Source organism: Barbus barbus (genome assembly GCF_936440315.1).
Source record: "Barbus barbus genome assembly, chromosome: 39".
Taxonomy (NCBI): domain Eukaryota; kingdom Metazoa; phylum Chordata; class Actinopteri; order Cypriniformes; family Cyprinidae; genus Barbus; species Barbus barbus.
This window is the reverse complement of record NC_136717.1, coordinates 26,187,724-26,213,651: the sequence shown is the minus strand read 5'-3', so window position 1 is coordinate 26,213,651 and position 25,928 is coordinate 26,187,724. Positions and strand designations below refer to the sequence as shown.

The window sequence follows — 25,928 nt, the reverse complement described above, 5'->3', positions numbered from 1 at the left end:
CTATCAGTTTGCATTCATTCTTACCTCTCGCTCTCTCATTGTTTTTGTCCACATCTGCTTCACTACAGCAGCATCATGATGTTATTTGAGGCTCTTGTTTCAGGACTCTTATCTGTGGGAGTTTCTGATCCTCTCCAGGAGGGTGTCAATAACAGCAAAGTGTCTGCAGCGGACCATGGGATCACGCAGGCGGCCCATCTCATGCTGCTGAGAAAGGTTACTACAGCTCAAAAAAAGAGGCACGGGATCGTTAAACAGCCCCTTTTGGCAGCTACAGCCTTTTCCCAGAATGCTCGAGGGCAGAGTCAGAGCCATTTTCATTTTTATTTCCTTTTTCTATTTCTAGTGGTAAATTGTATTGCTGAGAGGTTACTCAGGAGACAAAATAAGAGTTCCCTTCCAGGAACTTCGAGCTACGTCCGAAGACGCTATGGGAACGCCATCAGCGTAACCGGCGCTCTGAATATTTTATACAACAGTCTAATGGATGGGCGAGGCGTCACGGGCGGGGTGACGTCACGACCAGGAAGTTATATAAGCACGTGCGGCGGAGCCGGCATCAGCTTTCTGTCATTCAGCAAGCGCTCTGTGTGTTGTCAGTCTGATTTTGTGTCTTGTGAGTCTTACTTAGTGTTGTCTGTCCTAAAAAGATGCCTAAAGCAAAGGCCAAGACAATGAGCGATCCCAGATCGCGTTTCAGGTTGTGTGTCAGTCCCTGCCCTAGCTACATCACGAGTGGGGACACACACAACCTGTGCGTGGTCTGCCTGGGTGCGGAGCATGCGGCGTCGGCTCTCGAGGGAGCCGATTGCCCGCACTCCTCCCGTATCCGCCAGATCTGGCGTCCCGTCTCTCGGGGAAGCAGTTCCTTCCCCCCGAGATGAGGACTCAGCGCTTCGTCTCTCTTCCTCCGAGGAGGTTGACGCGACGAGCGTTGACGAGGTTTCGCCGCCTCTCTCGCCCCAATATGAGGAGTTACTAGAGGTGGTGACTCGGGCAGTGGCCAAGCTCGACATCAGTTGGCCCCCCGAGAAAACAGCTGTGCCGCAGTCCAGCTTGCTGGACGAGCGCTTCCTGCGCTCGCGGCCACCACCTCTACGCAGGAGCCTTCCGTTTTTCCCCGATCTCCACACCGAGGTGTCGAGATCGTGGGTTAAACCTTATTCATCCCGCCCTTTCGTTCCCGCTTCTGATTACTACGGTAATGTGCGGGAGCTGGATGGGCGTGGATACAGGGCGATGCCCCGGATCGAACAGACGCTCGCGAGCTATCTGTCTCCGTCCGCGGCGTCGTCCTTGAAGGCTCCCACTCTGCCCACTAAGCCTCTGCGCACCACATCATCGTTAGTGGGCAGGGGGTATGCGGCAGCAGGACAGGCTGGTGCGTGTCTGCACACTATGGCAGTGCTGCAGGCGTACCAGGCTGAACTGCTGAAGGAGTTGGATGAGTTTGGGGATATCAGGGCTGACGATATTTTAGAGCTCAGGAGGACCGCCGATTTGGCTCTCCGCGCCACCAAGGAGTCGGCCCGCGCTATCGGCCGCTCCATGTCAGCTTTGGTGGCAGCGGAGAGACATCTGTGGCTGACCCTGTCCGATATCAAAGAGAAGGACAGGGCCTGCCTCCTGGACGCCCCGCTGCAGCCTTCTGGCCTGTTCGGCGACGCTGTGAGCACCGTCGTCGACAGGTTTCAGGAGGCTCGTAAGCAAGCGGAGGCGTTCCGGCGGTTCCTCCCCCGTCGCTCTCTAACTCTGGGGGCTGCTGGGCGGGAGCAGCCTCCTCCGCATACCAGCTCCTCACATAGGGCTGCGCAGAAAGAGAGCGTCGCCTCTCGTGCTCCCCCGAGGCGGGGCCGAGGGCAGCGGCGCTCCGCGCCGGGGACTTCGAGGCCAAGGGCAGACCTGAGGGATGTCTTGTCGGCCAAGAGGTCCTCGGCGAAAAAGTCCTGATGGGCGAGCCCCAGGACTTCGGAGGACGGCCCCTACTGGGGTGGAGCGGCTTACACCGCGGCACACGGTGACCGTCTCCCCTCGGTGCCCTCCGGGGATTTGTCTGTCAACCCTGCAGTTCCAGGGCACAGCAGGTCCCAGCGAGTGGTACTCTCAGGTTCTTCCGCCTGTGATTTCAGCGGGCCTGAGAAACTCGCCTCAGCCGCCAGATCATGCGTCTCCTGCCGGTGCGCCGCAGCGAGGCAGCGGTCTGGCCGCTTCTCTGACACCAGAGGTCAGTCTCGAGAGACTGATTCCCTTAGTAGATCGTTTGGCAGCTTGGCAGCGGCTGCCGAATGTGTCTCCTTGGGTCCTGCGGACGGTAGAGGCTGGTTATTCCATCCAGTTCGATGGGCCACCTCCGCTGTTCAACGGGGTCTGTGTGACTACGGTCCGCCCCGAGCAGGCTCTGGTCCTGGAACAGGAAGTCAACACTTTGCTGAAAAAGGAAGCCATAGAGTTGGTTCCACCTCACGAAGTGTACACCGGCTTCTACAGCCGATACTTCATTGTTCCGAAGAGGGACGGAGGGCTGAGGCCTATACTGGACTTGCGTCTCTTGAACCTCTCAGTCAGACCGCTGAAGTTCAAGATGCTCACGGTCAAGCAGATTGTATCTCAAATCAGGTCCGAGGACTGGTTTGTTACGATAGACCTCAAAGACGCCTATTTCCATGTGTCCATCCTTCCCTCTCACAGGAAGTTCCTGAGGTTCGCTTTCGGGGGCAAAGCGTACCAATATCGGGTTCTTCCCTTCGGCCTAGCACTCTCACCCCGCACTTTCACCAAGTGTGTAGATGCGGTCCTGGTCCCGTTGCGACTGCAAGGCATCCGCATACTAAACTACATCGACGATTGGTTGATCCTTGCTCAATCAGAGCAGTTGGCAGCTCGGCATCGAGATGTCGTTCTTGCCCACATGAAAGATTTGGGGTTAAGACTAAACGCCAAAAAGAGTGTGCTTTCTCCAGCTCAGAGAACCACTTATCTAGGCGTGGTGTGGGATTCGACCACGATGCAGGCTCGTTTGACCCCTGCTCGGATCGAGTCGATCCTCACGGCAGTCAGGAGAGTGCGAGAAGGCCAGCCATTCACTGTCAAGCAGTTTCAGAGGCTGCTTGGGCTCATGGCAGCTGCGTCCAGCGTGATTCCTTCTGGCCTGCTGTACATGAGGCCCCTACAGTGGTGGCTCAAGACCAGGGGGGTCTCTCTGAGGGGAAACTCGCTCCGCGCTGTCAAGGTATCACGGCGCTGCATCCGTGCCTTAGACATGTGGAGGAATCCTTGGTTCTTGTCCCAGGGCCCGGTGTTGGGAGATCCTTGTCGCCGCGCCTCGCTAGCGACGGACGCTTCCCTCACCGGTTGGGGTGCGGTCATGAGTGGCCACCCTGCCCGCGGTCTGTGGAGTGGTCACCACCTGACGTGGCATATCAACTGGCTAGAGATCCTAGCTGTGTTCCGTGCTCTCAAGCACTTCCTCCCAGACCTGAGAGATCGCCACGTGCTGGTCCGCACCGACAGCACGGCAGTGGTCTCTTACATCAACCACCAAGGAGGTCTGCGATCGCGCCCCTTGTACAAGCTGGCACACCAGATCCTTGTGTGGTCCCAGGGCAAGCTCCTATCATTGAGAGCTGTGCACATTCCTGGGTATCTCAACATCGGAGCAGACGTCCTGTCGAGACAGGGGCCGAGGCCCGGGGAATGGATGCTTCACCCCCAGGTGGTGAAGCAGATTTGGAAGGTTTTTGGCCAAGCACAGGTGGACCTCTTTGCGACTCGAGAGTCGGCGCAATGTCCCCTTTGGTTCTCTCTAGCTCCTCCAGCGCCTCTGGGACTGGACGCTATGGTACAGACCTGGCCGAGGCTTCGTCTGTACGCCTTCCCCCCGATCGCTCTGCTCCCGGGAGTTTTGGCGAGAGTGCGCCGGGACGCGGTAAGCCTACTGTTAGTAGCGCCGTTCTGGCCGGGCCGAGTATGGTTCTCGGATCTGATTTCCCTCCTCGACGGCACCCCGTGGCCGGTACCGATCAGGAGCGATCTCCTCTCACAGGCCGGGGGCACCCTTGTGCACCCCCGCCCGGAGTGCTGGAGGCTGTGGGTGTGGCCCCTGAGGGGGCACAACTCATAGCTTCCGGTCTGGCAACCGAGGTTGTCGAGACTATCCTCCAATCCAGAGCTCCCTCTACGAGGAAACTGTACGCCTTGAAGTGGAAACTCTTCACTTCATGGTGCGGAGACCGCCAGCTCGACCCAGTCAACTGCCCGATCCGCGCAGTTCTGGAGTTCCTGCAGGCCCGCTTTTCCGCAGGGTTAACCCACTCCACTATTAAGGTCTATGTGGCAGCTATCTCGTCGTACCACGCCCTTATCAGTGGCCAGTCAGTGGGCAGACACCCCCTGGTTACACGTTTCCTCCGCGGTGCGCTGAGGCTGAGGCCGCCTGTATGACCCCGTGTCCCCACGTGGGACCTGGCCGTGGTACTAGAGGCTCTGGGCAGAGCACCCTTCGAGCCTCTCGGGGAGATAACTGATAGACTCCTCACGATTAAGACCGTCTTTCTGCTGGCTATCACCTCTCTGAGGAGGGTGAGTGACCTTCAGGCCCTATCTGTGGCCCCTTCGCATATCGACTTTGCGCCCGGTTCGGCGAAAGTCTTCCTCTACCCCCGTGCGGGGTACATACCGAAGGTTCTGACGGTCGTACCACAGCCGGTCGTACTCCAGGCCTTCTGTCCTCCTCCCTTCAGGGAGCCCGACCAGGAAAGGCACAACTGTGTGTGTCCAGTGCGAGCACTGGACGCATACATCCACAGAGCTGCCCTGTGGAGAAAAACGGACCAATTGCTCGTGTGCTTTGGTCCGCCTAAGAGGGGTCTTCCAGCTTCGAAGCCCACTCTTAGCAGGTGGATAGTGGATGCCATCAATCTGGCGTACGAGACCTCTGACCTTCCCCCGCCGTTGGGAGTCAGAGCACACTCGACCCGAGGTGTGGCGGCCTCCAAGGCCTTCTGGGCAGGTGTCCCTATGCAAGACATCTGCAACGCTGCTGGGTGGTCCACGCCCCTGACATTCGTCAGGTTTTACAACCTCGACATCAGAGCCACTCCAGGCTCCTCCGTCCTTTCAGCCTGACACCAGGCAGGGACTTGTCAGTCTGGCGGCGTTGGTATTGCGTTCCCATAGCGTCTTCGGACGTAGCTCGAAGTTCCTGGAAGGGAACGTACCAGGTTACGTATGTAACCCAGGTTCCCTGAAGGGAACGAGAGCTACGTCCCGAGCCACACTTCCGGCATCCCTGCCAGCGCTTGCTTCATGACTTGAAGCTGATGCCGGCTCCGCCGCACGTGCTTATATAACTTCCTGGTCGTGACGTCACCCCGCCCGTGACGCCTCGCCCATCCATTAGACTGTTGTATAAAATATTCAGAGCGCCGGTTACGCTGATGGCGTTCCCATAGCGTCTTCGGACGTAGCTCTCGTTCCCTTCAGGGAACCTGGGTTACATACGTAACCTGGTACGTTCTCAGGTATGTTTCATATAACTATACAACATATAAGAGATATATCTCTTTTGAAACTCTAGAGAAAGCGTTTCACTGTTGATCTCACTGGTCTAAGAAAAATCTTATAAAGAGAAACCTGGTGAAACTGTTATTTGAACCAGTTCTTTGAAATTAACTCAAAGAACTAGTTCGCAGAGAACAATCTGACTTTCCCATTTGACTGAGGCAATGGATTACAGGTAATAATGTAGTAAATAATGTTCAGTTTCTTGCAAAGACAAATTGTTTCACTTCATAAGATGTCAATGTATTGCCAGGAGCCACGGATATTCATTTAGTACTTTATTGACTCTCAAAGTAAAGGTAGCGTTGATGTGCATTTTATGAATCACCAAGGGTTTCAGCTAACAATCTTCTTTACTCTTCTACTGAAAAAAGTCACCTACATCTATGGCCCGAAGGATAGAGCTGATGAAAAATGTTGCCTATTTTGAAACAATTGTAACTCATAAATGTCTAGTATATTTCAAAAATAATTACAAAGAAATTGCAAGTAACACATTAAATTAAACATGACATTAAGTAACTGAAATGATATTTTCTTGTAAAACACTCCAACAATCATTGATATATTCACAATTTAGAAAAAATACTTTATTTCAGTTAACTATTATTATAATTTATATAACAAAAAATGTTTTATGGTTTAACTATATTGAACCTGTTATATGTAAATAAAAATTATATACAGTGCCCTCCAAATGTATTGGAACGGTAAATACAAAATTGCTCTGTTGGCTGTGGAGTCAAGACATTTACAAATATGATTAAAAGATGAATATGAGCCAAAACTACAGATTGTCACATTTTATTATTGGGTGATTCAACACATAGATGTTTTACCAGCTAAGTTCAGCACTTTTATAGTTTCATCCCTCTATCTGATGTGAGCATAAGTATTGGAGCAGTTTCCTCTCAGGTCTTTCTAAGTGATCAGCTGTGTCCTGTTGCATTAATTCTTCAGATATTAAAAGCAGGGAATGTGTCGTATCAGTTATATCCATTACTTCTGTATTCTGAATCTTGCATTCGATGATGACACACACAAACCAGGATGAAGATGAGGGAGCTGACTTTGAGAGAAAAGCAAGCATTTTGGATGCTAAAAGAAAAGAGGAAGTCAATTAGAGCTCTACCAAAAACAAAGGGCATGGAGAAATCAAGAGTTTGGAAAACACCAGCAACCAACAACTACCAGATCGACTGAGAAAACAACAGTAGTTGATGACAGACAAATCATAAAAGCTGTGAAAATGAATCCTAAAAGACATGTCTGTAAAATCACCAACAACTTCCAGAAAGCTGGGGTGATGCTCTGACAATCTACTGTCCTCAGGAGACTTTGACACAGAATTACAGATGCTACACAGCAAGATGCAGAATGAATTTGGAAGGGTACAAAACCATCTTGCCAATATTCAAGAAAATGCCACCAGATTCATTGGGAAGTGCTTCATATTGCATCAGGACAATGACTCAAAACACCCTGCCAGTTCAGTCAAGGAGTTTATAAGGGCAAAGAAATGGAAAGTCTTAGATTGCCCAAGTCAATCTCCAGATTTAAATCTGATTGAACATGAATTTCACCAGCTGAAGAGGAGAGTAAAGGCAGAAACTCCCCAAAACAAGCAACAATTGGGATTGGCTGCATTAAAGACTGGGAAAAGCATTTCAAAGGATGAGAGCAAGAGTCTGGTGATGTCTATGGGTCACAGACTCACTGCTGTGATTGTGTGCAAGGGATCTGCAACTAAATAATAGCTTTTAATCTTTTATATCTGCCTTATGTTCAACTGTCCCAATACTTATGCTCACATCAATGAGTGGGATGAACTCTAAAAGTGCTGTTCTTTTTATTTGGTAAAACATCTATGTGTTGAAACGGCTAATAATTAAATGTGACATTTTGTAGTTTTGTCTCATATTCATCTTTTAATCATATTTGTAAATGTCTTGACTCCACAGCCAACAGAGCAATTTTGTCTTTACTGTTCCAATACTTATGGAGGGCACTGTATATATAGAATATTATATTCTAAATTTATATCTTTCAGGTCTCAGAATTTACTCAAAAAAAAAAAAAATAAAAAAAAAAAAAACATAAAAAGTCACAATTTTTATTTAATCTATATTGGAAATGGGCTTTCATTGTTTTCTATTTGAAAACATTTTAAAACAATTCATTCCTGTGATGCAGAGCTGAATTTTTAGCATCATTACGCCAGTCTTCAGTGTCACACTACTCTTCAGAAATCATTCTAAAATGCTGATTTGCTGCTCACGAAACTGGAAGACAAATTAAACAGTTTTCCTCCAATTACTGACAGCACATCACAATCATTTAAGTCTAAAATGATTACGTCATCGAAATGTGCAATCAATATACATCATACTTACACAGCAGAATAACAACAACCAGGTCTCTGTCTTTAATGACATTTCTGGTCGCATTCACGAATGCACATGCTGTCAGTGAGATTTCTGTATCTGTCTTTCACTTCAAACAAAGTCGATGAGGAACTCAAGGTGGTGGAACAAATAACCCAGGCTGCATTGCCTGTAAGAAAGCGAATTAATGAGGTTTTAATGGTCCCACGCAGCCCCGCCACCTTAATCGCTTAACTGCAGTTATGCAAATGACACAACTTGAAGGCAAACATAAGCAGATGATAACAAACCGCCGGAGTTGGGGGATAGAAAAATGAAAGAGTAGCAAAGATGCACAGAGCAAAACTAATATTTTAATGAATCGTTTGATATGGTTTCAAAGAGAATGTTTAACTTCTTTTGTTTCAACATGATTCAAGGCACACAAGGGAAACAAAAACAGTCAATCACATGCAGCTCTTGCCTCACGAGTTATAATGCTCTCTTATTAAGACGCACGCGGAACATTAAGAAGAAATATGAGCACCCCTGCATGCGCTTAACTCACATTTTCCGGTCTCTGCTTTGATGCATGTGTGATGATGTTAAGGGTCACTGAGGGGTGTCGTAAGAACTGCGGCGCAACTTGGCAGAGACTTGGCAAACACAACTAGAGGGAAGAACGGCGATCTGTGATTGCGAGAATTAATGAATGAAGCTGGAAGTAAGAAATATGAAAAATGAGGGAAAACACTTGAATATGTACATAGACAAGTGCTTGGCGGCTAAGATGAGAGGCTGCATTGGTAATAGACATGCCCACGGTGCCGCATAGTAAAATATGGCATAACACTTATAATAACTTTCATTAATATGGCTTTAATGCACATTATACTGTATAAGGCTTCAAGGAATAGTTGAAAAATAAGAATTCTTTCATCATTTATTCACTCTCGTGTTGCAAAAAACATTCTTTCATGGAACACAGAATTCCATTTTGTTCCATTCTAATATCACTGGTTCTTGCAGATTTCACAACATTGCAAACTTGCACGTGCACATTTTTAGCAAATAATAACTTTTCTGTGAGCCAAATATACAGTGCCGTGAAAAGGTGTTTGTCCCCTTCCTGTTTTTTTTTTGTTGTTTTTTTTTTTTTGCATATTTGTCACACTTAAAAGATTAATATTATGCAAAGATAATGCGAGTAAATACAAAATGCAGTTTTGAAATAAAGATTTCATTTATTAAGGGAAAAAAGTTGTCCAAACCTGCCTGGCCCAAAGTCTGGACTTTGATTTGTCCACTCCAAAACCTTAATTTTTTATTTTATTTTATTTTTTGAGCCATTCAGAGCTGGACTTGCTGGTGTGTTTGAGATCATTGTCCTGCTGCATAAACCAAGTGCGCTTGAGCTTGAGCTTGAGGTCACAAACTGATGGCCGGACATTCTCCTTCAGGATTTTCTGATAGAGTGCAGAATTCATGGTTCCATCAATCATGGCAAGTCATCCAGGTCCTGAAGCTGCAAAGCAGCCCCAGACCATCACACTACCACCACCATGTTTGACTGTTGGTATGATGTTCTTTTCATGAAATGCTGTGTTGGTTTCACGCCAGATGTAACGGGACATACACCTTCCAAAAAGTTAAACTTTTGTTGCATCAGTCCACAGAAAATTTGCCCAAAAGTCTTTGGGATAATCAAGATATTTTTTGGCAAATTTGAGACGAGCCTTTGTGTTTTTGGTTTTTGGCTTTTGCCTTGGAACTCTCCCACGGATGCCGTTTTTGCCCAGTCTTTTTCTTATTGTTGAATCATGAACACTAACCTTAATTGAGGCAAGTTAGGCCTGCAGTTCTTTAGATGCTGTTCTGGGTTCTTTTATGACCTCCTGGATGAGTCGGCCACTCCTGGGAAGGTTCACCACTTGTTCCAAGTTTTCTCCATTTGTGGATAATGGCTCTGACCATGGTTCGCTGGAGTCCCAAAGCCTTAGAAATGACTGGTCTAGCAGTAATCAGTAATCAGGCCTGGGTTCGGCTAGTGAAATTTAACTCAGCTTTCTAAAATAATGTGGTTAATCACAGTTCTTTCATGATTTAACAGGAGGGGGCAATACATTTTTCACGTAGGGCCAGGTAGGTTTGGACAGCTTTTTTCCCTTTCCTGAAATCATCATTTAAAAACTGCATTTTGTATTCACTTGCATTATCTTTGTGTAATCTGAATCTTTTAAGTGTAACAAATATGCAAAAAAAAAAAAAAAAAAAACCAGGACCTTTTCACGTCACTGTACATCCTTAATTAAGTATTATAATTATTATACAATATATAGTATGGTTAATATATTGTATAAATTTGATAAATAAATAAAAAATATACTATAGTGTACTGTATTTTACAGTACTGTATACTGTTATTGTACAAATATGTATGAAGTCATATATATATATATATATATATATATAATTTGTTACATGTTTTATGTCCTTACTGTATTTTTGGATCAATTTAATGAATCCTTGCCTAATAAAAATATGAATTTATTCCATAAAAAACACCTTACTGAGCCCAAACTTTTCAATGGTATTTACAGCTAAGTATCTGTTAAGCATTGTAGGCAGAAACCGGAACTTGACTTGCACTTGAACAACTTAAATCAGTGAACAGCACTCTTGAAACTTGATTTAGACTTGGCCCTGAAAGACCTGCGACTTGTGAAAATGTCTGATTGTTGTTCAGCTGAAGATCCAAGCACTCACCATTGAAATTAACGTTCCGGATGTATCCCAGAAGCTCCTTTCCGTTGATATTGCTCATGCGGGGGCAGAGACCAGGGTATCCAAAGCAATAGTCCCTGTGCATGCGGTGAAGTGCGTGTGCCATGGCATAAACCGCATCCATCACGAACTGCACCTTCCCTTCCTGCTCGTAACTGGAGTCGCGGCCCACCTTCTCCAGACCTGCACAAACACATACAAAGCACACATCCTGAACAAACACGGTCTTTTGAGAGCTCAGCATAAGATGTTTAATTTGGAGAATCCACTCTTGCAGATGCAGTAATTCTCTTCTTAATAAATTGCTATTTAATGTTTCTCAAATGTATCCACTCATTAGAGTAATTAGCTAATCAAATCCTCGAGGAGGCGCGTGCACCGGCATCTGATGCACACGTTTTGCCCGTTCAAGCAGCAAAAATGTGTTCTTTCCAAACAAATATTTTCTTCCATATCTCTCGAGATGGGAAAAGTAATATCACGCCTGCCGTTCTGAACAAATATTCCAGCTGTTGTTATGCGAAAATTTAATTTGGCTCGGGCATCTATGATTATTTCTCTCATAATCATCAGAGTGCTTTCCAACTTGGTGTATTTTAGCATCGGATGCCTCCGGGAAAATCTTTCTTCTCCTGCCACGGTTTTCGACACAATGAAGGATAAATAAAACGTGGGCAAGGTGAATTAGTAAGTCCTGGAGTCCTCCATCGTTTCTGCTGTCAGGGAGAAATTAATAGGCTCCTGTAAATGAAATCTAATCCACTTTTATAGTGCTTTCAGAGCAATGGGAAAATGCTGCATTTGGTCTTCCAAAAACTAGATGGATTACCTGACCTGAACAGTGTGATTAATACGACACACAGAACAACAAGCCAGAGACAACTGACTCCCAGTGTCAAAACAAGGTGAACATCAGGTTTATTTGTGGTCACACCTCCACAATAACAGACCATTCACAATCAAAATCATGAACTATGTTCGGAAAGCAATACTAGCTGGAAGCCGACTGGTGAAACATAATGGTGAATATTTAAAACAATATAATAGTATAAATAATGTCATATAATTATTAAAATAAAAATAGAAAATTAATGTAATCCTGAATATATTATAAATATACTGTAATTATTATAAATAATAATGTAATAAAATATAAATATACAGAAAATAATATAAACCTGTGTATAATATAAATATAGTATAGTATAGTATTCTGTCAACCATTAATACAACAGCATTTGGCTTTTGTTTGTTGCATATTTATTCATTCAGCAGATGTTTTCATCCGAAGCAACTTACAAATGAGGAAACATACAAACATGAGCGATTACTCCCAAGCAGCCAATACCAGCAGTGCCACAATACACAAGTTCATGCGCTGCCTCGAATCAGAGCTGGAGCTGAGGGGATTTGAGTGATACTACAATAATCATACAACAATGTCCTGTTTTTATGCTTATTATGTGTGTGCAGGCTTGTATGTGCCTCTGTTGAGCAGGAAAGGAAACAAACTGACGCTTATTGAGTGATTGATGGCAGCACGGATGACGGACAGCTTAATGAGACCAACAAGAGTCGAAATTAAATGTCAATTAGTGACGCAAATTAAATTCCCTCTCTTTCATCGAAGACCTGCTCACATTTCCCTTCCATCTCTGGAGAACTACTGCTAAAAAGACTAAATAGTTTCCTCTCTCTATAGTTTTGTAGCAGGCTGACAGTATCATAGAAAAAGAACAATATCTGGCTTGAATTCAGAGCAGATCGTAATGACTGGCAGTGTCATGAATATGCACAAATTGTCCCTTTTCCAATTTTTTTCTTTCTCTCGCTCTGTGTTACGTCTCTGTGTGCCAATGTCGATACAATAATCACCATTCTATATGCTATCGTATGCTAATGAGGACACTTCGCTACATAATATATGCACATCTGGCTGCATTACTCAAGCCAAGCTTTGAAAAACTTCAGTACCTGTCTGTCAACATCAGCACTTGAACATTTTTAAATATTAATTCTTTTTTTTTTGGGGGGGGGGGGGGGTGGTTATTAAGAAAGAAGCTTTGTTTCCATTTTGTGAATACTGTTAAAAAAAAAATTATAATAAAAAAATAGAAATTTTAATATATATATATATATATATATATATATATATATATATTACACTATATTATTTAAACTAAATTATATATTAAAATATATGAATATAACATGAGCAAGGTGAATTAGCAAGATCTCTCTCTCTATTTCAATTTAATACTTTAGATAAAATATTATTTAAAAACTAAATTAGTCAACCACGAAATGAAATTAGTCATCCAATTTGTAAATCCATTCAAATTAACATTAAGTTAAGTGATGCATTCACTCTATTTCTAATAGGTCCAGTTTCACAACCTCACAAGCATCATCTTTCTTAAGGCATAATAATATCCCAATATATATTTAAATGCATTAAATTAGCTTGAAATAGCAAGACTGCAATTTTTATCAATGCATTACATGTCTGATAAAGTACTTAAGAATCAAACAGAATGCAAAATAGCCCAAAAAGCCAATACGTCTGACCAGGTTCCACACAGCCGATCCTGTTTGCCACTGGAGAGCACATTTCTGAACCCATCACTGCAATTTCTCCAAGCTGATGGGATTCCTGAACTTCAAAATGAGACTGACAATCATGCTGTCCGAGACCCGATGCCCTCTTTCCCCGAGTCATTACGACTCACGCAGCGGCCCTGTTTGCTGTCACCGCTCCAATGCGTGTTTTTAAGCAGCTCTGATTTATTTGAGGAAAGGCTAAACACATCCTGACATCAGTTATTTTATTTCGAACCGTTCTCCCCTCTATAATTTTCGGCAGGTTAGTCTTTGTGTAAGTGTTCGGCTCGTGGAAGAAAGAGTCAAAGCACGCGTGGCGCTAGAGACTAGTCTTATTGTTGGCAATAAGATGAAGCGTGAAATCGCATTAAGAGTTGCTGCTGAGGTTCTGCCACCTTGTGCTCTCCAGGGCTTGCTGGGATACGGTTTGCTGGGAAAGCGAGACCAGCTGAGCTCTTGACACCAATCTAACAACAGTCGGATTTGTCTCGTCAGCTGGAGCAGCCAGGTGTAGCGTCTACACAGGAAGTCAGGCTCGTGCACTTATTTAGACATCCTGTTTCAGCAGAGCCACGGCAAAGTGCGAGTCCCAACTGAGGACGCTGGGTTTTAATTACGACTCAGTCAGGGTAATAAATTACACAGGGCAGCAGAGGAGTCTTGCACATAGAGAGAGTGGATTCATTGCTTTCAGTGCACGAGGCGATATGGAGAAATAAAAAAGAAAAATTATGAGCAAAGCACAAATGGGGAGGAACCTCAAGAAACGTGTCCAGCTCATTTTACACTGCAAAACCTAAAGAACCAATTGAGAGAATTTATTTAAAATAATTTTCTGCCTAAAGCACACATCCCCACCTCAATTTACCATTGTTGTGATTTAAATAAAATTAAAATAATTACATTTTAAAATATAAAATTAAATAAATGATAAAATATCAAATAAAAACTAAAGGATAAAAGCTAAAATACAACAAAACAAAATTAAACAACAATGACAAAAATAATGAATCAATATAAACATTAATATTAACTATATGATAATATTTAAATAAGTATTTATACATCATTGTAGTATTGAGGCACAACCTTGAATTTATTATTTTACAAATAAAAAAAATTGAATTTTATGAAAATTAATATGAATTGCCATTAAAAATAATATGAATTACAAGAACTAACTAACAAACTACAGTAACTAAATAAAATAAAAGGAAATATCTTAATGCATTACATTAGTTGGAATTACCGGTGTGCTTATGATGAAAATATTGTAACTTTTAAAAACATTTAAGAATGTAAATACATCAAAATTATGCTACATTTTATCTTTATGCAAATTTTGGATTTTTAGGCAAAATATGAACAAGACATGCTTTCATGATAGTAAACTTCTACATTTGTACTCCCCTTAAAAACAAACAAACAAATGCTTCCAGGAAAGCAGACGAAGATCTGAATCATTCTCTGTTGTTGTTGTTTTTTCCAGTGCTATGTATGTATGTACAGTGGGGCAAATAATATTTGATACACTGCCGATTTTTCAAGTTTTCACACTTACAAAGAATGGAGAGATCTGTAATTTTCATTGTAAGTACACCTCAACTGTGAGAGACAGAATATAAAAAAAAAAAACAAATCCAGAAAATCACATTGTATGATTTTTAAATAATTATCTTCCATTGTATTGCATGAAATGAGTATTTGATCACCTACCAACCAGCAAGAATTATGGCTCTCACAAACATGCTAGTTTGTCTTTAAGAAGCCCTCCTATCCTCCACTCATTACCTGTATTAATTGCACCTGTTTGAACTCGTTACCTGTATAAAAGACACCTGTTCACACACTCAATCAATCAGACTCCCCTCCACTATGGGCAAGACCAAAAGAGCTGTCTAAGGACACTAGGGACAAAATTGTAGACCTGCACAAGGCTGGGATGGGCTATAGGACTATAGGCAAACAGCTTGGTGAGAAGGCAACAACTGTTGGTGCAATTATTAGAAAATGAAAGAAATTCAAGATGACTTTCAATCTCCCTCGGACTGGGGCTCCATGCAAGATCTCGCCTCGTGGAGTAACAGTGATCCTGAGAAAGGTGAGGGATCAGCCTAGAACTACACGGGAGGACCTGGTCAATGACCTGAAGAGGGCTGGGACCACAGTCTCAACGGTTACCATTAGTAACACACTACACCGTCATGGATTAAAATCCTGCAGCGCGCGCAGGGTCCTCCTGCTCAAGCCAGCACATGTCCTGCCCCGTCTGAAGTTTGCCAAAGACCATCTGGATGATCCAGAGGAGGCATGGGAGAAGGTCATGTGGTCAGATGAGACCAAAACAACTTTTTGGTATAAACTCCACTCGCCGTGTTTGGAGGAAGAAGGATGAGTACAATCCCAAGAACACCATCCCAACCGTGAAGCATGGGGGTGGAAACATCAAGATTTGGGGGTGCTTTTCTGCAAAGGGGACAGGACGACTGCACCGTATTGAGGGGAGGATGGATGGGGCCATGTATCGCGAGATTTTGGGCAACAACCTCCTTCCCTCAGTAAGAGCATTGAAGATGGGTCGTGGCTGGGAATTCCAGCATGACAGTGACCCCAAACACACAGCAAGGGCAACTAAGGATTGGCTCCGTAAGAAGCATTTTAAAGTCCTGTAGTGGCCTAGCCAGTCTCCAGATCTCAACCCCATAGAAAATCTATGGAGGGAGCTGAACCTCCATGTTGCCCAGCGACAGCCCCAAAACCTGAACGATCTGGAGAAGACCTGTATGGAGGAGTGGGCCAAAATCCCTGCTGCAGTGTGTGCAAACCTGGTCAAGAACTACAGGAAACGTCTGACCTCTGTAATTGTAAACACAGGTTTCTCTACCAAAAATTAAGTTATATTTTTCTATTGTATCAGATACTTATTTCATGCAATAAAATGGAAATTAATTATTCAAAAATCATACAATGTGATTTTCTGGATTTTTTTTATATATATTCTGTCTCTCACAGTTGAGGTGTACCTACGATGAAAATTACAGATCTCTCCATTCTTTGTAAGTGGGAAAACTTGAAAAATCGGCAGTGTATCAAATACTTATTTGCCCCACTGTATGTATGTAATGTACGGATGGACGGACGGACAGATAGATACAATTATTAGTAAATAAATCTAAGGATGCCAGTGTGCCCATTACATCCATCAGTCTGGTTTGACTCTGATCTGCCACGTTAAAGCAAGTCCAGAACTACACAGAATTTGGTCTCACAGGAAAAAAAAGAGACCCATCTGTAAGTGCCTGTCACAGGGTTAAGACTGCTTGTCACAAGGCCAGAAGATATCGTAATAAAAGCCAAGCATGTGAATTCCAGCTTGACACCGGGTTTCTGAGGGCATGATGGGAAAAAAGCAGCTCCTTTAGCATTCATAGCATGGCACTCCAAAATGCCTCTGCCGTCTTCAAAAACCCCGTTACTCCATTATGTCTCCTGTCTGAGAAGTCTAGCTTTTATGTCTGAGAGATCAATGGGTCTGAAGAGAGTGCGTGATCTTCACAAGTACGATGATGAACCACAAAATTCTCAGTACAGCCGAGAACATCAGACTTCCATCATTCCGCTAATAATGCTATGCCTGCTACCCAGCGAGAGCTAATAGTGCTGTTATTTCTTTGTTTTTTTTATCAGACGCACATGGGAGTTTGTTCACTTTTGCATTCTGATCTAGAGTTTCAGATGAAACAGAAATAAAGTGTTTTTGCACGGCACAGCAATAGCACCTCGTCCTTATATGTTGTAAAGTTAAAGATAGCATTCCTTCTCAACTAGTCGCTGCATTATTTTTGCATGAAATTAACTTGTCACATCACTAGCAGCGGCTGCAGCTCAGCTCTCCTCAAATTATCAGCTCTCATTGAAAATGAATGATTTCTAGTTGCTTTGTCACTGCAAATCGCCGTCAGTGTGAGTGAGAACAAAAACTTTACAACCATGACGACGAGATAGAAAGAGTTCACAAACAGCCTTTGGGTTTGTAGGACAGTCTGTGAAGGATCTCAAACTACAAAATAGTAACAAAAACAGCACCTCAAGGGTTAATATTTTATCCTTAAATCGGACCAGTGACATGCATGTGTCCCAAATCGCACACTCATTCAATCACTGACTATTACTTATGTATTCAGATTAAAAATATATATTATAATATAAATGATCATTCAGAAGTTCAAGGTTGGGAAATTTAATTGTCTATTTATTTATTTACTCATAATTTGCTTTTGTTTTTTAGAAATTAAAAATGTATACTTTCAGTCAAATTAATACTTTTATTTTGAAATTAATAAATTTGATAAGCAAAAATACACTTTTAAAAAAAAAATCACGCTGACCAAAGTGTTTTACAATTAGTTAGAATAACTATTAATTAATATTTATAACATATTTTAACACATTAATAATAATGATAATAATAATATATTTGTTGAACAAATATAAAGTTATTTATCTATTTTAAAAAATAAATTAATACTAAAATTTAGCTAGTTGCCAAGGCATTTCTCACATTTCTTATTTTAAATGTTGCTTAATGAACAAATGCTCGATGTACTAGAATTAATAAATTACATAGACATCTATGAAAACAAAACAACCAAAAAATAACAAAATTCTAAATATGGTTCAAAATATGGATAAAACCTAGCATCTCAATGATACTAAAATAACACTGATCCAAATCAACAACACTTTTGACAGAGGATGTGAAAATCCCCACAATCAAGTGGCTGAAGGGATGGCTCTTGGGAAAACAGCACCACAATTTTCTCACCGCCCACGTCAACACTAATGCGCATCTGTATCTTTGTGAAGCGTTTTTTAAATCTTTATGTACCCGCCTCTCAAAAAAGACACATCATTGGCCACAGGACAAAAAAAAAAGCAAAAAAAAGCTCTTTCATATCCAAAGATGCTTCAGCCAGGTAGAAGTGTCGTTTCAAATATTTATAGACTCATTCTTGTAGACAGCGATGGCCGTGCTGCCGTTAGGCTATCAGCGCTCCCATGATCCTACACGGCCCAGACATTAAATACAACACACGGTAGGCCTTCCATACCGCTGTTTTCTAAATTAAACCATCGATTACCAGCATCGATATGTCTAATGACTGAAGACAGTGAAGCGGAGCTGAAACGCCAGGCTCGTCTGTAATGAAGTTGCGGATGGTGTCTCATTAGGTCAATGAGTAAGTAAACAAGTGCTGTTAGTTACACAATTACTTCCACCACAGGTGCAGAAACACAGAAACAAGAGTATCAAGAGTGTTTGAGCTCTGCGTGCGCTCTCTGACGATTTTATTAATGAGAAGTGGGCGGAATCGTGACCTTTGCATCATCAACATGGAAAACAATCTGGCGGTGTGGAATCAATCACGAGGCCACATGTCGTAGCGACACGGTTCACAGCAGCGGTGTAATTAAACAAGGCCTGACTGCTTGTAAAGAGCGACACTCTGTAGAGTAGATGGAGAGGAGTGGACGCCTGGGAAATATATTCATAGACTGGATAAGATGAACAGTTATAATATCCAACCGCATATAAACTCTACTACAACTGAACTGGCACTTCAAAAAAATGACAAAACCCACAGGACACAGAAACATTGGGTATAACTGTTTTTAGTGATACTATCGTATGCATTGCACTGTGCAATAATATTTTTTTTTTAGGTTTTTGATATTCTCTTATGGTCACCAAGGATGCACGTATTGGTTAAAAAATACAGTAAAAGTACAGTAAAATTGTAAGTAAAAATGTAAAATAACTTTATTATGATTTTTTTTTCGCTAACTTATAAAATATTATATATATATATGGTAAATTTGAAAAAGAAAAAAAAACTCTCCTCAACAAGTCACATGGTTTGAGGAATAACTGGAGCACAAACACTGAGGTTTAATATTAAAGGTTAGAAGGCTTGTCAAAACCCTAAGCCTAATTCTGAACACTAGTAACAGTGATGTTATACTTTAGCAAACACTGAAAGCGCTCTATTTCGGTCACTTTTCATTACCCACATCTCCTGTTTCCATTACGCCTAAACATAGTTGTAAAAACACATCCCTGGGCTCAGTGTCCCCTGGTTCTGCACACATGACCAGCATTATGAGTCCTGTGCTTTGTTTTTATTTTATTTTGGTATGTGACATTGACCTTGTGGCTTGAGCTACTGCATGCATTAAAATGAGAGAGTGTTGCACGCATCAGCTGTGGCAGCCTGTCGATAACATTTCCACATGCAATTGGAAGTGGATGGAAGCTTCATAATGAGAGAAAAACAATATCAGTTAGACAGCTAAAGCTGTCATTATTCATTGTGCAATCATTTTCATACAGAAATGGCCTGTAAAAACCAAGATGCACAAATTAAGTCAAGCCTGACATAAATCTCTCATATACACATTGTGTACAGATGTAAATATGCAAACAAACACACACAGTGATGTGATTAATGCTTTATATTAAGGCATTAAAGCATGAAGCTTTAATTAAAATTTAAATTTTCATTAAAGCATGTCGCTGTAATTCGACAAAAATGCACCTGGCATTTTGTGCCACTACAAACTCCATCACTGGCTGACATCAAAAATCTATTGTGACCGCCACACTGACCTCGATTCTTCATCCACTAAAACACACTGCAAAACAAGCAGGTGAGATCCTTCACAAACCTTCTGCTGCATACCGAGTAAACATTAAACTAATATTCACTTTTAAACAAATAAAAACACATCAAAGAATAAACAGGGGATAACAATTGCGAGATTTTTAATTCTGAAAAAAGGAATAATTGTGATGATGTAAACTCAAAATTGCCAGTTTAATTAAGAATTCAGAGAACTGTGACTTATCTGTCCATTCTGACTTTTTCTCAACAGAATTGAGGAAAACAAATCTGAATTGTGAGATTTAAACTCAAAATGCTGAGAAAAAAACAAACAAACAAAAAAAAAAACAATTGTGAGATTTCAGTTTAGAATTCTTTAAAAAAAGTAATAATTGTGACATGTAAAAAAAAAAAAAAATCTGGTTTGTGAGTTAAACTAAAAAGAATTGCCACACCTTACAAATCTGACTTTTTTTCTCAGAATTCTGTGGGTAGAAAAAACTGAATTGTGAGATTTACACTCAGAGTTTTGAAAAAAGTAAGAACTGTGAGTGGAAGTCAAAGTTATGAAATGTAAACTCAGAATTATACAAAAAAAGAGTAACAATTGCTAGAGTTAAATTCAGAGAAGAAAGTCAGAACTGCGAGATGTAATCTTAGAATTATAAGAAGAAAGTCAATTGTGAGAAAAAAAAATCAAAATTGCAAGATGTAAAGAAAAAAGTCAGAATTGCTAAATATAAACACAATTCTAAGAAAAAAATGTAGAATTGATTTGTAATTGCAAGATATAAAACACAATTTTGAGAAAAGCAAGTCAGATTTGTAAGATGAAAACAGAAGTGTGAGATAAAAAGTCAGTCACTTTTATTTTTTATTCTGTGGATGAAACAAGCTTCCATATTTATCTGCTACAAGTTGCTAAAAGAGTGTGCTGCTTTCATGAGGACTTCTGGGTGTGATGATTTGTTTGTGTGTTTGAAGAAACAGTGTGATGAAGTTTTCCGCTTTCCTGATGGTGCCGTTGTTGTGTTTCGGGTGTGAAAACGCAGCCATATCACCCTGCAGCCCAAGATCGGTTGCCCACTGAAGCTAAGCAGGGTTGAGCTGGTCAGTACCTGGATGGGAGACCTCCTGGGAAAACTAGGTTGCTGTTGGAAGAGGTGTTAGTGAGGCCAGCAGGGGGTGCTCACCCTGTGGTCTGTGTGGGTCCTAACACCCCAGTATAGTGACGGGGACACTATACTATAAAAAGCACCGTCTTTCAGATGAGACGTTAAACCGAGGTCCTGACTCTCTGTGGTCACTAAAAATCCCATGGCACTTCTCGTAAAGAGTAGGGGTGTAACCCCGGTGTCCTGGCCAAATTCCCTCCACTGGCCCTTATCAATCATGGCCTACTAGTAATCCCCATCCACTTGATTGGCTCTATCACTCTCTCCTCTCCACCTGTGTGTGGTGAGCGCACTGGCGCCGTTGTCCTGTGGCTGCCGTCGCATCATCCAAGTGGATGCTGCACACTGGTGGTGGTTGAGGAGAGACCCCCCCCCCCACATGATTGTAAAGCGCTTTGGGTGTATGGCAATACACAATAAAAGCGCTATATAAATGCATCATCATTCATTCATTAAAAAACAATTCATACTGCGAATGACTGAGACGTCACCAAATGTGAGTGGTGGTGTTGTGTGTAATGTATAATTATGTTCATTATGTCAAGCACATTCTATCAGAAGTGGTGGAAGTTTCCTAATATAAAAGCCGAGGAGTTGCATTCATTCCCCCTAGTGCACTTTTCTTAGTGCGTATTCACAGAGACATTAAAATCCTGTGTCACTCACAATGACTTTCTTACTGCTCAACAGCAAATTTCATTCTCCTCTATATTGTAGATTTAATAGCAGCTCTGCTCTGAGTGTCTTATTTCTTTTTGTATTATATAGTCAGTCGTATTGTGGATTTTCCTGCTCATTTGAAAAAAATTAAGTTTGATGTGCAGTGTAGAGATTATATAACGTAAGCATTGCAGCTCCATCTACAACTAAGCTGCACAAACATCAGTTTATTAACATTAACACTCACATTTATATACCATTGCCTATGCAGTATTCAGCCATGAACATAAAAAGGTTAAGGATGTAAACCTTGAAACAGACTGTTATACAAACAATTCAACAGCTAGAATATGCATCCATAATCCATAATAACACTTCCTCCAGTGAAAAAAAACCCATCCCTTTTTGTCCTCTTACATCAAAATCCAAAATTTTTTACAACTATTTTTGCTTATAAACTATGCTTGATCTGTGCATCTCTCTCTCCTGATTCAGAGTGTTTCATTGGAGAAAGCAATATGGATAGAGGTCTTGTATTTTAACAGGAAGCAACAGTTTGAAGTTAAAAACATCTTGATGGACGTCTTTTCTCTAGATGTTAAATGATGGACTGGAGTGGTGTGGATTATTGTGATGTTTTTATCAGCTGTTTGGACTCTCATTCTGACGGCACCCATTCACTGCAGAGCATCCATTGGTGAGCAAGTGATGGAATGCAACATTTCTCCAAATCAGATGAAGAAACAAACTCATCTACATCCTGGGTGGTGTCAGAGTGAGTAAATTTTCAGCAAATTTTGATTTTTGGTTAACTATTCCTTTAAAATCTGCTGTCATACACCTCAGCAGATGGCTGTGTTATCTGAATTCTAATGTTGCAGCTCAAGGTGGATATTCAGGCTCTGTTGACCGACACAGTCATGGTCACTTTGTTAGTCTGACCCTGGTTTGTCTGGGCTCATTTTGTTGGGTGAGGTTGTAGGACTGTAGCAGTCTCTTATGCGCAGTGACGCACTCAGGTAGATGAGATCTTCTCTGTGTCACGAGCTCTGTGCTGCCTTCAAATTAGCGCAGTGACTCACGACACACACTGAGCTACCTCTCCATATGACCAGTGTTTGTGTGTGTGTGTGTGTGTGTGGACAGGCAGCTCCAGGCTGACAACAGATTGGTTCCCTATTATTGTTACAACATTCCCCCCGGCATACTGTATCATAACAAATGTAGAGATCAGCCCATATTATTTTTTAAACACTAATACTAGTTATTTTTATTTTTATTTAGAGTTTGACAACCAATACAGAAATTATTTTGGTAACACTTTTAAGGGTTTTTTTTTTTTTTTTTTACAGCATTTGTTAATCTACATTCATTTAATTTAAATTTAAAATGCTATTGTTCATTGTTAATTCATCTTCATTCATAATATATGAAGTTATACTGAATTACACAAAAACGTGCTAGTATATAAACAAATTAACATTAACTAAGATTAATAAATGCTGTAAAATTATTGTTCATTGCTTGCATATGTTAGCTATTGCATTAACTAATGTTGTTGTATAGAACATTATTATACAGTGTTATATTAACACTGATATTAATATTAGATCATGATGTAAACATGAAGCAGAAGGACATGGTTAAACATAGCTCAATGGAAAAAAAATGCCAGTTGTAAACAATGGACCAATCAGATGAATCTGGAAGAGGGTCAGATATCTCGAGTCTATCAAATGTTTACTTTTGCAATTTTACTAAACAAGCTGTAACTATATCAGAATAAGGAACGAGAGTTAATGAACCATAAACATGCCTTCTGTTAAATTATGTTGTGCTCTGTCTAGCCGTTTTTAACGCAAGAGTGTGTTCCGTGTGAACAGCCCCCTAGACTGTCACATGTGGCCTCTTATAAGACAGGAGAGAGGAAAGAAGGGTGCGGTGAAGTCAGACACTGGAAACGGTCCAAATGTCACCCAGCCATATGTCTGAAGGCTTACGGCTGGAACACACTTTGTTTGCATTGACTGCTCAAGCTGTGGCACCTGACAGCCTCGCACAGACGTGCCACCTCCTGTCCATGCAAAGCAACGCACTTAGACCTTACTTCAAACCATTTCGCTTTTGTTGCATTTTCCTTTTAAAGGAATAGTTCACACTAAAATGAAGATTTGCAGATAATGTACTCACCTTCAGGCCATCCAAGATGCACAGTAGATGGGTTTGTTTTATCATGGGAACAGATTTGGAGAAGTTTAACATACAATAACTTACTCACCGACGGATCCTCTGCAGTGAATGGGTGCCGTCAGAATGAGAGTCAAACAGCTGATAAAAACATCATAAGTAATCCACCTCAAGTATTCCACTCAACTCCAATGCATTAATTAACATCTTGTAACATGAAAAGCTGCATGCTTGTAAGAAACAAACCATTTCTTCTTGTTAAAATACAAGTTCATAGTCCATAATATTATAATACCATTTAAGGGGAAGTCGTGGCCTAATGGTTAGAGAGTCGGACTCGTAATCGAAAGGTTGCGGGTTCGAGTCCCCGGCCGGCAGGGATTGTAGGTGGGGGGAGTGAATGTACAGCGCTCTCTCCACCCTCAATACCACGACTGAGGTGCCCTTGAGCAAGGCACCGAACCCCCAATTGCTCCCCGGGCGCCGCAGCATGGCTGCCCACTGCTCCGGGTGTGTGTTCACGGTGTGTGTGTGTGTGTGTGTGTGTGCATTTGTTCACTACTCACTGCTGTGTGTGTGCACTTGGATGGGTTAAACGCAGAGCACCAATTTCGAGTATGGGTCACCATACTTGACAATACGTCACGACTTTACTTTTTTTACTTTACTTTATAATAATGCTTCCTCCAAGGAAAAAGTCCATCCTCTCTCATATTCTTTCATATCAAAATCCACCAACATATTTGTTTAGAACTGGTTTGGACTGTTTTCACTGCTTGATCTGTGCAGATTTCCCTCCTGATTCAGACAAGACAACTTTTTCACTGCAGAGAGCAATATTATGGATTGAGGACCAGAAGCAACGATTTTAAGTAAAAAAAAAGTCTTAATGATGGATTTGTTTCTTACAAACACACAGCTTTTCACTTCACAAGACATTCATTGCTGGACTGGAGTGGTGTTGATTACTTGTGGATTATTGTGATGTTTTTATCAGCTGTTTGGACTCTCATTCTGACGGCACCCATTCACTGCAGAGGATCCATTGGTGAACAAGTGATGGAATGATACATTTCTCCAAATCTGGTGAAGAAACAAACTCATCTACATCTTAGACTGCTTGAGCATGAGAGTACATTGTCAACAAATTTTCAGTTCTGGGTGAAATATTCCTTTAAAACCAAGAACCCTTTTAAATATGAATCGGTGAACACAGCAAAATGGACGGAATAATAGACTGAATGCAAGAAAATCTTACCAGTGCACTTTTTAAGGCTTCCTGGCCGCTTTCCATGCATCCCCAGCTTGCAGCCAAAGTTCTCCTCCCAGAACTCAGCAAACCACACGTTTCTTCTGTTGTTGGAGAGGGAGCGGCTCCGGAAGTAGCGGTCGAATGCTGAGGAGAGAGAGGTGAAGAAAAGAAGAAGATAAGCATCTGAAAGAATGACACACATTTGTGTCAATAAAGTGGTAGAGCATGCGCAAATCCTCGGCGGCATTCCTGTCTGGATGCATCTAATCCCTGTCCCCACAGACACAATTATACAATGTGTTCTGACAAAAGTCCTCTAATTGGTGGGTCTATTCCCGAGCTGGTGCCTGCAAACCTGAGAGCTGGCGCTTGAGGGACAGCACTATGATTACTTGAGTGCAGACAATGACCAGGAGGAGGCTTGGATGCGCTTGGCGCTATATGGATATGGTATTAAGTGCCAGACCATGATGCTAATTGTTCGCAATGCTGGTGTGACACCATTGGAGAGCAGGGATAAATATCTCCAATAAGTCTGAGCAATGCAATCTAGAGAAGATGAGAAGCACACTAACTGATCTCCGAAACTGCAATGCAACTCTATGAGAATCTGGTGAATCAGTTCTCTATGATTGTTGACTTCTAAACAGGAACCTAAATGAACGTCATGTATAATAGCGGACTA

General features: G+C 42.0%; 1 protein-coding gene across 1 annotated transcript in view; it reads right to left on the bottom strand.

The window, feature by feature from the left end:
* LOC306858384 (metabotropic glutamate receptor 8-like) overlaps positions 1–25,928 on the bottom strand; it is a gene marked incomplete at both ends in the record, with an annotated part of 199,149 nt that overhangs the window by 42,664 nt on the left and 130,557 nt on the right. The window contains 2 exons of the mRNA XM_079398897.1: positions 10,689–10,889; positions 25,250–25,387. Coding sequence (XP_079255023.1) covers positions 10,689–10,889; positions 25,250–25,387 — 339 coding nt within the window. The remainder of the gene's footprint in view (positions 1–10,688; positions 10,890–25,249; positions 25,388–25,928) is intronic.